At 39.1% G+C, this 16166-nt stretch overlaps 1 protein-coding gene across 2 annotated transcripts in view; it reads left to right on the forward strand.

Annotated features, from left to right (window-relative positions):
• Window positions 1-1192: 1192 nt before the first annotated feature.
• Window positions 1193-16166, forward strand: part of esamb (endothelial cell adhesion molecule b) — a 46869-nt gene continuing 31895 nt past the window's right edge. Inside the window, exon 1 of one of the 2 annotated variants that reach the window (XM_056373688.1) lies at window positions 1193-1617. In XM_056373688.1, coding sequence (XP_056229663.1) covers window positions 1563-1617 — 55 coding nt within the window. In that variant the 5' untranslated portion in view covers window positions 1193-1562. The remainder of the gene's footprint in view (window positions 1618-16166) is intronic. The other variant, XM_056373687.1, reaches the window with a different exon arrangement.

Here is a 16166-nt window from a genome sequence, read left to right on the forward strand (position 1 = left end):
ATTCAAACATGCAAAACCACCACAGCAATTGTGAACTTCATGGGAGTGTATAAAGTCAAGCCCCCGTCTCATCTCTCCCATAAAGTAAGTGAGCAGTTTGTGCCAGTTTTAGGAGAAAAAAGAATGAAAAATAGTAGAAGAGCCTGACGCTCTGCTAAATGTCATAAAATAGCCCATGCCAAAAAAAAAAAGAGCTCAAATACTTCAAAGAAATAAGAGAGAAATTACTTAAAAGCATTTTTGGCAGACCCACTCCCTTTGTCACTGCTTATGACAGTGATGGAAAGTAACTAAGTACTTTTACTCAAGCATTGTACAAATTTAGTTACTTGTACTTTGAGTATTTCATTTTCATGCCACTTTATGCTTCTACTCAACAACATTTCACAGGGATATGTGGCACTTTTTACTCCACAGCAATCATTTAGGCAATCTGTAGATACTTTACAGATCAAGGCTTTTGCATAGAAAACATATGAAGAATTTATAAATATGACGCTTTAAACTACTGGTAGAAGCAAAACCATTCATTCATAATTGGACTTTTTTATCAGTGTTTGAGGAATTTTTACCTGCAAAAAGCCAAACATTTCATGGTTACAGCTTCTTAATACTTGATTTTAATCTTAATTTATTTTTTGATAAGGTTTGGAATAAGCATTGAGAAGGTACCACTTTGAGCTCTGGGACAACTGAGAGAGATTTCCTACCAACCAAACAATCGATTGATTAAAATAATCAGGGGATTAATCCACAGTGAGAATATAAATTAGCTGTAGCGTTATATAAAATAGTTTTAAAAAATTGCTCCACCTATCTAATCTATCCACCAATCTATCTAATCTAATGATACAGAGTATAGTAGTATAAAACTTTTTCTGCATTGAGTACTTTCAATACTTCAAGTATTTTCTTGATTTGGCAATACTTGCCTTTACTTACATACTTTTACTGAGTAACAATTTCATTGCAGGACTCTTAGTCTTAATGGAGCATTGGTACTTTTCCATTGGTACGCTTCCTCCACGGCTTCCTTATTAACACCTACATACTATGATTGTAGCAGGCTACTAACTGTTTACTCTTCTGATAAATGACAGGTCTTTGCTCATTGAAGAGTTGTAGTTGAGGTTTTGTTGCCAGGGGGCGTCACCGAGCAGCTCAGGCAGGTGAATAAGCTCCTTCAGTTTACTGTGTGTGGAAGACACGAAGGAGCGACACACACACACACACACACACTCTCTCTCAGGCACAGCCGGGCAGCAGGAGTAAAGCAGACTGGAGATGAAATGAAAGAAAGAGAAAAGCTGAATGCTTTGTACTTTCAAACCGGTATGTGAGGTGAAGGCGAGCGGAGCCGCCGCCGCGCTCTGCGATGTCAGCCGCTGTTTGTAGGCGGGATGGCAAGAGGAGAGGGAGCTTTATCTGCAGACGCTGCCTTTCTGGTTTCTGTTAATTGCTACCTGAAGACAATTAAGCGGCAGTTTGGGAAGTGAAGCGAGTGTTTGGTGTCAACTTTAAAGAAGCTCCTGTCTGCTGGAGAAGCCGGTGGATGTTGCGCCATGAAGCTAAAGACAAGACTTCGAGCTGTGCTGATGTTAATATGGATTTTTCAAGGTAAGCTAATTAATTCACTCGACGCTCATTAAGCTGCTGCAAGTGGCCGCGTGCGAGTGAAGCCAGTCCAGTGGGAGTTTGTCATTATTAGTGAGAGTGAAACACGTTTTAAAAGACATTTTTGAGGAAACGTTTGATGCTTTCTTCTGAAAGTTGTCGTAAACGCTTTTCCTGTCATCAAACTCCACTTTTGAACCAATTACAAAGTCGAAAAAACAAAACAATTATTATTATTATTATTATTATTATTATTATTATTAATAATAATAATAATAATAATAATAATAATAATCAACTTATGCCAGTGCGGAGTTTAAAGGTTAATTGTAATGATTTAAGTCAGTAAAGAACATACTCTATGTCCTGTTCCTGTATGACCTTTCACTCAGGCTACATTAACACCAGTTTTTTGATCCACACTGCTTTAAATCGTGAGCAAGGGTAAATGCATTGAAATGCATCACCCACGTCCATTCTCAGAAGACTTATCAGCAGTTATGAGAGGGTATTAGCCTGCTCAGGGGCCAAAGATATGTCTTGAACCCCCCACCCAGCCCCTTTTTTCTTCCAACCTCAAGCAAAATTTTGAATTCAAATGCAGGAACAAGCTCACTGACAATTCATGAAATATGTAATTTTTATTGCTGTGAATTCCACAGTGGCTGCCTCTGCCTGTGTTTATACTAGAGGTCCCCTTTTAAGCACACAGCAGAGTACTCTTCATCTTAAGAGGGCATAATGTTGTTGCATGGTTGAATGCTTTGAAATGAGTTTCAAGGAAGTCAAATGTTTTTCATTTGCTTTCTTTTAGATGGTTATTGTCCCTTGTCAGGTTAAAAATAGCATAAAAGCATGAGCCTACCTGATAGAGCAGGATGTCATTTTGGACAAGAAATCCCACCTGTCACATTTAGGATGAGAGTCACTTAGGAAATATGATGGTGATACACTCTCAAAGTCCTGCATCCAATATTGGCTTTTCACTGATATGGCTTGTATACATGTACTGTAGTTGGCAATGAATTCAGTGATAACCAAATAACAACGCAAATGTGAAGTGCCGTATTGAAATATTACAATTTAAATGTTTTGCATAGATTTTAGTTGAATGGTAATTGGATATACAGAGTTTTTGTCATATTTATTTCTTAATTATAAGTTTGGACTGTAAGCATTTTATTTGGAGCCAAAACTGAGGGAGTCTTTTTCCAGCTGGATGCTACTACTTTACATAATCACACAAAAATTTTGACAAGATGTGTTAAATACAATCAATTTTCCTCTCTTTTGAACAAATATTCTGCATCATTCACGCTCTAACCCAAAAAGGCCTTTAGGCTCTTCTGACTTGGCCGATCTTGATGCTGTTAGCGGTGCTGCTGCATCATTTCTTACCAGATGTTGGCGTTCCTCCAGTGCGGAAATCAGAGATTGTTACAGCTCACGTCTTTTATGTCAGGATTTGTTTGGTTCAAACTCATGTTTCACTGAGGAGCAGCTTTGGAAAAGACAAAGAAAAGGATGCTTACTTTTGGATGCTGAAATTACTTAGAACAGTGATTCCCAAACTGCTACGCAAACTACTGGTGGTACACGAGACTCCACCTGGTGGTACGCCAGAGCCTCCCTGTTACTTCGTGACAAAGTTATCTGATAGTAGTAGTGGTTGTAGTGGTGGTACAAGGGGCCTATAGATCTACAGTATCTATAGAAAAACAGGTTAGATGTTTGTTGTGTGTAACAGGTGTGTGTAGGTATCTGTTCATATTACTGAAACGGAGCGGAGGAGATCGATAAATGGACGGAGCACATTGCTTAGTTCAGTTTCTTAGCCTGCTCGTTTCTAAATGGTTGTAACTTTCCCCCCATTGTTGTAATCCACAGACAGAGAGGGAAACAACAGGGACAGTTAATTAGAGAGAGAGAGAGAGAGAGAGAGAGAGAACTGTTTTCGGAGTGATTTTGCTCATGTGCTCATTAATAAATCTGTTTTTTGAATTTAAACAGTAGCCTTATTCTGTTGTTATTATCCTTTCTGAGGCTACTGCATGGTTAAATCTTATTTTATGGAAAAAAAAAACACTTCAGTTATTCTGGCGCTGGGCCTGAGGAGGAGTAGCAGCAGCAGTAGCAGTAGCAGTAGTAGTTGGTGGTGGATTTATATACATGAGGTATCTTCAGTGGAAGTGGTACTTGGCATAGTGGTCTATGCACCAAACCAAGTTTGGTGCATAGACCACTATTGTTTTCATGGGCTTTTCCATGGAAACCGCTGTAGTGTGACATTACATCTGCCATCCTTTGATTTAGTGTAACTGCTAAATGGAATGAAACAAATGAATGAACTCGGTTTGCGGCTCACTGACAAGCAGCTACAGCCGCTTCCTGTTCAGATGATCGAATGGATTTCTTAATTTGCATGATGGATTTCCTTTTTATATTTCTGACAGCCGCTAAGCAGCCTGTCAAAAGCCAATCCTGCCTGTCAGAAACTTCAGAATTAGTGGTTCAAGAAACGGCAGCGCTAAACTGTAGTGCCCGTCTGCCCGATACGACTTCAAATGAGCCAAGAGGACTCGGCTTGTATTAATGAAACACAGCAGCTCATTGGCTTTACATGAGAAGACCCATACTGTAGCTAATTGGCTACCAAATGTTAAAATAAATCTCTTAATACTCAGCTGCTTCCGGGATCCTTTCATTTCTGCTGATCTGAGACATATGCTGAACAAAGTTTTATTACCACTGACAGCTGTAAATCACATTGTAGTGATACAGTACCATGCCGTATGTCAATGCTGTAACACATTACCGCTGCCCAACAGATTGCTCAAATTGGCTTGAGGACAGTGACAAGGTGACTTGGCACCAAGTAATCTGAACGTGGAGTCAGGTTAGCGTGCCAGCCTCACCACCCCACCCCCCCTCCTGTAAAAACGCCTCTCTCTTTGGCCCGGCTATTAAAATATTTTCATGTCCTTGGTTGATTGTGCTCGGAGACGGCTGGTTCATAATGAGACGGGAGCCACTTGGCTCTGGTGTAAGCTGATGTTTGTGAGCCAGCTATATCCCTTTTCATAGAATAACTCACAGAGCTTAGGGTAATTCTGATAATGTATCGCATGATTAACTAAACAAGAAATTAAACGGTTGTGGTCGAGCGTTCCCAGCAGGGTTCTGCAGGAGAATTAACTATCCGTGCAAAGTCAGAGAACGGCAATAAAGAGTCTCAGAGATCAGGGAGATATCTGGAAGTCAAAGTCAAAGTACTTCTAGCTAGCAAAGTAATTGTGTAACAGTGTGCTTAATAAAATAGCAGAACGGCCAGGGTTTTAAGTCAAGCTTGTGCACAAAACAATTGGTCTATCTTGCTGTCAATCAAGACATTCATATTCCTAATCATTGGAAGCAAATTGAGCTGTTGTATATCCTTGTTGTTGCTTCCCATTATCCTTAATGGGGAAGAGGTTTGCACAGATTTCACTGAATAGTTGCCTGTGCCATGTAGGGATGGGTACCAAGGAGTAGCTTGCTGCTTCCTGATTGGTCAGAACCGTAGTACTGATAAGCTTTATGGACATTTGCTACTGCAACTGTATTTGAACGTCATTTATTTGTTCAACATTAGATGTTTTTGTTTGTATACTTTTAAATGAACTTTTTCCCTGTGTCCAACTGTTTGCTAAATATGATGAGCTAAATTAGTGTTACTAAACTACTACTATGTTTTTGCCGTGGTGTTTATATTCTCTGTACTGTAGTTACCCTGGACATGCACAGGAGGCTGACTCTAACAAAGTGAAAAGAAACTGAGCTATGTGAACAGTTGCATGTAATGGATGGAAACGCTGGCAGTCTCATGGGACAATATACCATAAGGTATATTTGAGGTGTGTAGGATTAAGTGTCTCTGCAGCCTGTCCACTCCCTATGGCTCAAGTTGGCGGGTGACTCCACGGCCTTGGTTATGTGGGGACTGACACCTAATTGTCATATTAACTGAAGTTTATTTCGTTTTCTAAATTCATATCAGGGCTGCAACTAACAATTATTTTGATTATGTTTGATTAATCTGCTGTTTACTTCTTTTGATTAATCAGAGTAAAATGTCAAAATATTGTGAAAGGTACCCATCACAACTTCCCAGAGCCTAACGTGACATTTTCAGATGTCTTTTTCTAGTTCAACTGAAAGTTCAAACCCCAAAGATATTCAATTTGCAGTGATGTTTGATGAAGAAAAGCAGTAAATCTTCCCATCTATAAACTTATATTAGCCATTTTATCTCTGCTTTGCTTTAAAATGACTTAAACAATTGATCATTTATCAAAATACCTTTGTTGCTTATTGTTTTTCTATTGTTCAACTAATCAATGAAGTGACTAATTGTTTCTGCTCTAATCCATATTATTTACCAGCATCGCTTAGAAAAAGTGTTTGAGTTTTCTCTGCTCCTGAAGCCTAATAAACTAAAAAAACATTAAAAGCAAACGTGGTTGTCATCATTCTTCCTTGTCACCAGTACAATCTGCTGCTGATGCTGTACGTCTTCTGAGTCACCTCATTGAGCTGAATTTATCTCCTCTGGCTCAAACTGGTAAATTGCCACCAGTTTCACATATGGCTGCATTTGTTAGGCTGACACATACCTTAGTGTGGGTGTTCCTAATTGCCCACAGTCCACTCTGTGTACCATGAACACTCTGAGGACCCCCGTAGAGAGTGTGACTCTGATTAGAAGAAATAAAGAACCAAAGCTACCTAAAGGATTCTTTCATGTAAAACTAGGTCAAATTAATTGGCTCACGCTCGCCACACAATAACAGTGATGCTTGGAATTTTTTATGTTCCTACACACAACAGCTGCTGCATGTTTGACTTCATACTGACACCGATGCATCACAACATCAAGTCATCTGTGTTGATTTTCCAGTGACAGTTAACAGTAGTGGAGGTTGACAGGTGTTGATTGGAGCTTTGCATGCCGGCTCACTGAGCTAATGTGACTTTGAGGCAGGTGAACAAAACATTTTTACATCAGTTTCTGTGCAAAATGGGATTCACAATTTTCTTGCTTAAAATTGAGATCATGATTCTCACAAATTTTTTTTATTGCTTGTTTACATCAACTTTGGAAAACATATAGGAAATGCTCCTTGTTATTCGCTTGAATGCATCAGCTTCATGAATCTGACACTGAGGATGAAAAGCAATCAACTTCAGTCTCTTGTCTTCTCTTACTTACACAACCTCTTCCTTGTGCCTATGGGAGCGTGATGGGCATGGTGACGGTGATGCACTGTATAAGGTTACTGGTGTCTTTTGGATTTGGACTGGATTTTCTGCTTGACCTTTATAGCTTCATCATATTGCAGTTTGCGGTGACGTTTAAGGTGATTATATAAATTTGTGGTATTGCCCTGCGGCTGTTAGTACTGTAAACACTGCTCGCATTGTTCGTGATTTTGAAATCGTCTTGTCTGAATCTGTTGTCTGTTTTTTCAGTAGGAGCGCAGTGAGGTTGGCTCTATTCCTGATCTATTCCTCACCACCATTTCTGCTTCTCTGAGTCACGTGGTGTAACGCCACGTTGTCATTTGTTGAGGGAGAAAGTAGGAGCGCTTGTTTTGATGCAGCTGATGTCGCTAATGAAAATGCGGCACAATTGTTGCCATTTAGAAAATCACATAGATTTTAACTTGGAATTAAGCTGCAATAGAGGGGACAGTCTTTTCTCTTCCTCCTGTATTTCCCATCACCACACTAGTAAAAAAAAATGGCTCATCGGGGGGGTCTGCAGGTCTTGGTTCCCTTAAAGGACTTAGAAAACTTTAAAAATCAAAACATTAAAACATGTAGTTTAAAAACTTAAATTTCATTTGCAAAGGTCCTGACCTTTTTTTCTTGCTTGCCGTAGACGGGAACATCAGCTATAAGTTTTGTCTGTGTCGAGGGAGTTTCTAGAACATTTTAGAGAAAACTTGAAAAAAATGATGGATGGATTAAACAATTAAAAAATAAATAATTCATTTTTTAATTGTTTAATCCATCCATCAGCTTTTCCTCTTATCTGGGTCCTGGCATGGATGGATTATGATACTGACCCCCTGCCTGTCTTCACAATCTGAGCTCTGTGACTTTCAAACTAGAAATATCACCTCATTCAGAGGTTCTTGCCGAGGGCACGGAGACAATAGGGGCCCCGTTCAGTAATCTATACGTGACTCTAGGGCACATGAATTGATTCATTATATTAGAAGTAATTATTATTATGTACAGCAGGGAGGTACTGACAAAAATGTCAATAAATTAATGCACTTAAAAAATAATTGTAGGTCTTATTGTGTGTTTCCCGTCAGTCTTCATCACATGACAGTGAATAGGGTGTTGAATTGCATTCTCTGTGAAAGTGTCTTACGCAGTCAGTTAGATTTAGTCTGGTGAACACTGTTTATGTTATATTTCAGGCTAGGTTTGCAGGTTGTGCTTGCTTTGGGAATATCATTATATTTCAGCCGTGTTTCTCCTGCATCAGAAAAGAAAAACATGGCACACAATGTTAACCATTATACTCACAAACTAATCAGCATTTTGCTTGCCGGATGGCTGGCTTTGATGTGAGGTACACTGAGTGCATTAGTGACTTTCTATCCACAGCACACTTTAACAGTCCAATAACACCCATCATTATGCTGCTCAGTGAGGAAAGATTTGGAACCGTTTTAGCAATAACTTCGACTGTGACTGAAGATAATGTTATATACTTCATAGAAGAAGAGGCATCATGTGTTTACATCTCCAGCTCACTTCTCTAACCATGACTGTGAAAGCTCTTTGGTTTATTCATGTTTTTTGTTTAAACTGAAAGGCAACAACAGTCTACAAGAGGGAAGGAGAGTTAACAAGTTAATCAAAAACCAGTCTAACCAATTGTGGGTGATATGTTTCTCAATATGAGTTAAATGAGTTTTAAACAATTAATTCACTGGAGGTGTATTTGAAATTAGTTGATGTGAGGGTCCACGAGACACAGAGTTTGCCTTCTACCCATGTCCTGGACTGTTGTCGCTGCAGACACCTGAGGAAACAGGGAGTGCATCCTTTTTAACAGACTTTCTATGTATTTAGACTGACAAACTACAAACATATTGGAAAAGCTTATCGCATGAATATCTGGAACTTCTGTTTTGAATATTTGAATATGTGTCTGTGCACAGGTAAATAAGCACCTGCCCGCTAGTGATGTGCTGGTAGCAGTTGTTTAACAATACTAAGCTAAAGGAAAACCATACCACACACTTGAAGACACTCAGAATACAGCTGAAACAAGAAAATGGAGATTGCTTGGTTTTGGTGACTGGAGGCAAAAGAAAAAAAAAAAAAAAAAAACATTGTTGCATTTTCATAATAGATATCCCAGAGTTCATGGTAGAGCAGGGAAAATAGTCAAACCTCTCTGCACAGCTAAACCCCCAAATAAAACATGATGATCACAAAATGAACAACTTAAGGTTTTGCCCCAGTTCTCACCCTTAATCCCTCTTCTCAGTTTGGATGAGAGGCTCACCAGAAACAGCTCGGAGGGGTAACGTCGTGTTGTCTTACTTAGCGAGGAAGCTTCACTATAGGGCGCCAGTAATGGCTTGTACACATCATCTGAAGCCAACAGCGGAACTGAAATCATTTAAAAACTTATATGAAATTAGGTTTCTATACTCATGTGTATTGTACTAATCCAGCCCTCATATGGTGCACTTGAATTATTCAAATTACTTGACGAAAGGACTGCTCACAATCGTATACAGTATTTATCACATCCAAAATACAAAGACCAATAAAAACCTGGTGACAAAACATAAGACAGAAGAATAAAACAAACAAAACAAGTCAAAACATTCAACAGCTCATATTTACCTCCCACCTCCATGTCTTCATGTCTGGTCAACTCAAATTAAGTGCATGAATTATACTGGTAAACTGGTAGTTTATATAAACTACATGTTCTTTTAGCATTTTAGGGGAAATAAAGGCTGTAATAAGAAATAACTACATATTTCTCGAGTCACAGCGGTTGGCTGTGTTGTGTCATGTTACCAGTGCCGTAACGGCTAGAAAAGCTGTGCCGGTTGAAACAGAAACAGCCCATCCAAATGTGCTGGTTTTTCCATACACCATTATATTGAATGGTTGTTCCTTTCTCTATTTGAAAACAAGTGGCATGTCACACTTCAATTCAGATTTTAAAAACATATAAAACAGAACAGATCAAAGAAGAAAGAGAATTGGACGTAGAAGTGAAAAGACACAGCACATGATCCTGTTGTCTGAAATTAAACTGAGAAAACCCTCAGTTTTTTGAAGAACATTTTATTTTCAACAACACTGAAAATTAAACAATTATTATGTTAAGAAAAAATATTATATTTGATATAGTCACAACTGGAAATGATGCTTCTCATGTTTTAAAACGTTTATCTCCCAGCTCAAAGGTAACGTGTCGTCACAGAATCACAAGAGATGGATCCTCTCAGGCTGAATCATTAAGGCTGATGCCAGGTTAGCTGCAACCACAACTACCCCAATAACCATCAGCCTGTCAGCTCATTAACTCCCACTGCTCACTATCGGACCACCACAAAGGCTTTGTTTAAATGCACTCACTGTGTTTTCAGTTTGGTTAGTTAATCAAATCCATCTGTAAACTTACCTACAGATTGTGACTGAGTCAAATGCAGGTTGTCGTATAATTAAACTTAAATATTCAGTGCAGTGAATCATAATGAAGCCCAGGCTGACTGAGCAAGTGGTAGTGCAGCCTGACAGGTGTGTTGCCCCCTCTCCGTCACCTCTCCATCTGTGTTCCATCTTCATGAGACTAATGATGTGGTGACCAGTCCGGTTTTGCCACCTGAGAGATGAGGACACCTCAATCTTCCCACTGTGCCAATCAGATGGCCGCTTTGCTCTTTAGTCTCACCTTGGCGACAACATCTTCTCAGCATCTAAATCATAGACGTTCCGCAAAGGGAAACGCATCCAAAGGAGGTGTGTTGAGTTTGTGCGAGCCACTGGTTTCCCTGCTGATCGTAGCCCGTAAATGATGCATCTCGGAGGCGTGTGTCATTTAAACCCCAGGCGTGGGCGAGGGTCGTGATGATTTAGACCAGGTGCACCCTGAGAAAATGGCACACACTAATGAGGTCCATTCCCTCTTTAAATGAGACCTTTGCTCTGGGTAGAAACAGATGTGTGAACTTCAAGAGAGCATGCATGCAAACACACACATGCACAATGCAAGGCTAACTAACTACCGTCTGCAGCGATTTGCCACGAGGCATTTATGTTGAGTTTTGAGACAGAGAAATCCTATTAATGCTGCTGTTCATGGCTCGAGAACCTGTTAACCTGCTGAAATTAATTTTCAGGCAGATTCTGCAGTTCAACACAAATACTCAGTTCCTCTAGCGGAGAAGCAGCATGAGAACAGTAATTGTAAGATGTTGTTACACTAAGACATAGGCTCTTTTTTTTTCTTTTTTTTTTTTTAAAGCAATGTGACTGTAAAAAAAAAAACCTGTTTCATCAGCATTTTAAAATGTTTGCTTTTCTCCAAAGACTAAGATTGATTTTCATGGGTAAAAGGCGTGAAAACTGCTCATCTGTAAAGACAGAAAAAAAACACCTTTTATTCTTTTGACGTTGTAGTGCAGGTAGGAAATAGGCTGTTGGTTCGCTGCAGATGAGTTTTCCACTAAGACGCTATAAGATTATAGTCCTGGTTGGCAGGTATAGTAAAATAACAGGAGATGGGACTTTTTTTTTTTTATTGTGGTGTCATAGGGTTGGATGGGTTTTATGTCAAGCTGTATTGGTAATTGGTTAGTTTCAAAATGGTAGATGATAGCCGTGTGAAACTGGTGCATTTTTATGTGTAAAAGGACAGAATTGGCGTGTTCGGAAGCAGGATGGCTTCTCTCAGAGTAGAGATGAGAGATTAGTATTCATTGAGGAGTGAGAGGCATCTTTGCTCCTTTCTCCTGTTGCTCGACTGTCTCGCCAGATGGAGGGGAGGGTTGTTGTGGCCAGATTAATGCTGTCATCTGGTTTGAGGTGTAACCTGGCCTCACGGGCTTCAGGCGTGGTTATGTGAGGCTAAAGAAGGTCCCTCAGGTCAATCCTGCCGTGGCGAGGCAACTCAACGGCACGGGCTGCAGTTATTCCTCCTCACAGATTAAAACTGCATTACACCGTGCCTCTGTAATGTTACTCCCTCTCATGTCATGCACTCTCCAAGGAAAGCTTGCCTTTTTATTTTACTTTAGTCTACTGAGAACCTTCCTTAATATTTACAATGGAATTATAAGATGTTACCTGTGGTCTGAATGGTTTTTAAATGTTTTACAAGGCTACATATCTAATATAGCAGAACTGATGTACAGCATAGTTCTCCTAAATACCAAATAAATATCAAATCCTACTATGTTTTTATCCATGCTAGTGGCTTGGCTTTACAGGCATTGTTAGTTGGTGCACAGCTTCTGTCCAGACTGAAATATCTCAACAACTATTGTATGGATCATTATGAAATGGACAGATGTTCATGGTGGCCAGAGGATGAAACCAATGTAATCACGACTTTTTGGATGGCTTTAGATGAAATTACTGACATGCATGGTGCTCAAAAGATTAAGTGAATTGTGATAACTTGGAGCCCCATACATATAACATACATCATGTTAGAATTCTGACGTCAGCATTTAGCTCATAGCAGGGCCGTGCCTAAGTACAGCCTCACAGAGCTGCTAGCATGGCTGTGGACTCTTTGTCTTGTTTCTCTTTTGCTTTTTGTCCTTTTGTTGAAGTCAGTCATCTCTTGTAGCCACAGCACCTGAAGGTGCTAATAGTAAAATTAATTTCTTGCTAACAAACAGTAGGATGAGCTGTGTAATTTAAAATTGTAAAGCTAGCCGTCTAGAATGGTAGCTAGGTGTTAAATACTTGAGAAGCTAAATAAAAAAATTACTTTCATCTTAGTCATCAATTGTACAAGTGTCATTCAAAATAATTTTGATCAAATCTGGCCACCTGGTGAATGTAACCGCCACCTGGACTCTAACTGTGTGTGTCTTCTGTTTAGTGCTGAGCAGGTCATGTACAGTGGGATTTTAGAGGTTTTTATTTATTTATTTATTTATTTTTGGCATTTTTGCCTTTATTGGGAGAGAGTGACAGGAAAGGCAGGGAGAGAGAGAGGGGATGACATGCAGTAAAGGGGCCACGGTTTGGACCAGAAGCCATGGCCGCTGCAGTTTGGACTAAGCCTATGTGGTATATGCACTCTACCAGGTGAGCCACGGAGGCGCCTTGTTTTAAGAGCTTTTTTGATGAAGACAGCTTACGTCTGAAAACATCACTGAGGGTGAACAAGAGTGAACCCAAACTGTAATTAATGAGCTGAAAGTTTCAGATTCAGGTGATAATTCTCTGTTCATCACCATTAGCAACCGCTTTCACATTGGTATATTTTTTTATTTACATTGTCACTTGATGGATTGTTTTGTAAAATATCAGTTACAGCCCCTTTTGAATATTGAGTGACATTGATTTATTTTTTTCAGTTCCTTTCATCTCAGTTGCAGTGCAATGAGGTGACCTGGTAAAGAGGTGGAATTTGACTGGTCCGCCTGTGTTCACTCTGAGCACTGATTGGTTCTTTGCAAGTAGAACCTCACAGAACAACGTTAAAGAATGACTGGAGCTGGATCCAATTCTTTCAAATTTTACAGCCATTAATGGTTAAAGCTAAAACAAAAAGCCTAAACAAAATAGCCTGTCAAAGAATATTGCTACATGGCGAACTAATTTTTGAAAAAAAAGTCAGATTATAATGCTAAGGTCATGATACTCTGTGTTTTGCCGTATCTGCTCACCGTGTAATAATAAATCCTCCTGAAGTGGCCATTGTTGTTTCCATAAATCCCCTCGCTTAGTTTTCCAGCCCTCGAGTGTTTATTGCAGCTGTAACATCAATTTAGTTTGTGGATCAAATTTTCATTCTGTTTGGTCCCTCTGGTGGTGGCGAGGCAATTGCCATTAGAATTAATACCCCGGGGTGTTGGCGCTCAAAATAGAAACAACCTACCAAGCAGAATACGAGACCAAACAGTATTTTATAATCTCTGTGATCTGTCAAACCCTGGAATAATTGGCTCTTTGGGATGACTGAGAATTGAAGGCAGGCAGAGTAATGACCTTAGCATCACTTGAAGTGACACTCCTGTCCAAGCCTCACCAGATGTCATTAGTATGACCAGAGAGGTTTGATAAGAGAAATTTCTCCTCAGCATCATCACTAATGTTAGCCTCCTGCAAAGACTGTATGCCTGTCCAGGTGAGATTCATATTGCAGGAAAACATCAGTATTTTCTTCCTCTGCACACCAGCAAGTTCAGGAGAAAATTCTTGTATCTTAACAGTGTTTCTTCTAGGACAGAACAGACAATTAGCTAACACAAAAACTGGGTGGCAAAGCTGTTTGAATCATCAGTTATATGGCCTCTCTTAAATAGTCATGTGTGTGTTGAAAATAGCTTTTTTTAACGATATAAAATTTAGCTCAGCTGAAATTAAATTAGCTCACATGTTTCCAAGAAGAATGAACAGCTTTATCAAGACCTCTTCCTGTATCTCTGTGGGGAAAGTGGCAGCAGGCAGTCATGCATTAAGTTACATATATTAGACTCTATAGAGAGAGTCTCACCTGACATAGTTTTTTTTAGTAGGGGAATTTTCTTATTTCTATTTCCAACCCGAGGTTGGTTGGTCCTCTAAATTGATCTGCTGCTTCTGAGAAACCTGCTCAGACCTGATAAGCACAGCAGCCGTGGCACCTTTACTGGCAAAGCTCAGACATCAAATATGCTTCATTTCAGATGGGAAGGTGAAGTCATCAACTTTCTCTGGTATCAAGTCTGCCACTAAAATGTAGAATTTGTCCTGAAACTTGTGAGACACAGGAGAAATGATTTGCTGTGTATAGCAGCTAGAGTAATGCGTTTTATAGACTCTTATATTCATCCTGTCATTGCTTCAGATTCCAGATGTGTTTGCCAACGCTCTGCACACAAGATATTTTCTATTTCCATTTTCTAACATGTCTCTCCTCTCAGGACACACATCTAGTTTTAACATTTTGGAAAGAAATGATAATTGCTCGTTAAACTGTGAACCTCGAGACACGAGATAACTAAAGCCAAATTCTTCCTGATAAATTCCATTAAGATTTCCCATTAGCCAGCTATTATTTAGATGTCTTTAGATGATTCTTGTAGCAAGTGAGAGAATTGTCCGACATGACATGAAGCACCCACAATTGTAATGGTACAGTGTGATATACATTTGATTTTTGTAATTTTTGTACACTACAGCTGTTAAGGTAATTGTAAGTACTGTTGCCGTTCTGACAGTTTCCTGCAGACTAAGGAAGATGAAAGTGTAGCTTTTACACTTCATTTTGTATTTTTAGATGTTTGGCTTTGAGCAGTTAACGGCGTCACCTTCAGATTTACTTTATTTAGAAAAAACAAAGCAGAGATTAACAGCTGCTTTTAAGAGCTTGTAAGAATAAAATTGCTCCACGTGAACTTTATCACAGATATACTTTTATGTTCAGTGTTGAGGTGAAAAATAGCTCTTTATATCCTTAAAAATCCCAGTGCTCCATTTTCATACTGTAGCAAGTCATATGCAGTTTGTGATCAATCAGTGATTCAGGCTAAAACATTTCCTGGTTTTGTAGCATTTGAGACTTTATTTCATTATTCATCTATTCTCTTTCTCACTGAAACTAATTACCCAGAAGAAGAACAAAGTATTGACAGAGATCCTGTAGGAGTTTTCAGTAAAATCCTGCAGTGGAGATGACCGTCGTGCATTTAGATCTTCTAATCAGTGCACTCGTATGTCCTTACTGATTTGAAATGAGAACATTAGTGTGTCTGCTGCAGTCACAGAAATAGAGTTGCAATATTAAAGCACACACAACTTTCCCTGCCATACCAAGAGAGCATTTTTATTTACTATATTAGTCTTATAGTTTTATTCATGTCATCATTTTTCACTCCCAAAGTGTGGCAGGAATTATTCAATTGAACAGTTGATTGCACAGATTATTTAGTTATCAAAATAATTCCTGATTAGTTTTCTGTTGATTGATTAATCAGTTAATTGACCAGTCATTGAAGCTCTGAAAGCATTGCATTTAAGATGAAGTTTCCTGTTGTTTTGCATACCTGTGTGACCAACGTCTGAGTTGTTCTGAGAACAAACTTAGAAGTATGTGGTTACTATAGCTCCACTGATACTGGATTTTTGGGACTGATATTGATATTTGTTGCTAAAGAATCAGATAACATATATCCACCGATAGTAATTATTTTTTTAACATTAACACATTTCTGTACTGCTTTCTATTGTAACTCATCAGTTAACATATACACCGTTACCAGTACAGCAGCAACAAGCTAATGTTGACAGATATATCAGTGTTG

This window comes from Seriola aureovittata, chromosome 4 (assembly GCF_021018895.1).
Source record: "Seriola aureovittata isolate HTS-2021-v1 ecotype China chromosome 4, ASM2101889v1, whole genome shotgun sequence".
In the NCBI taxonomy this organism is placed as follows: Eukaryota; Metazoa; Chordata; class Actinopteri; order Carangiformes; family Carangidae; genus Seriola; species Seriola aureovittata.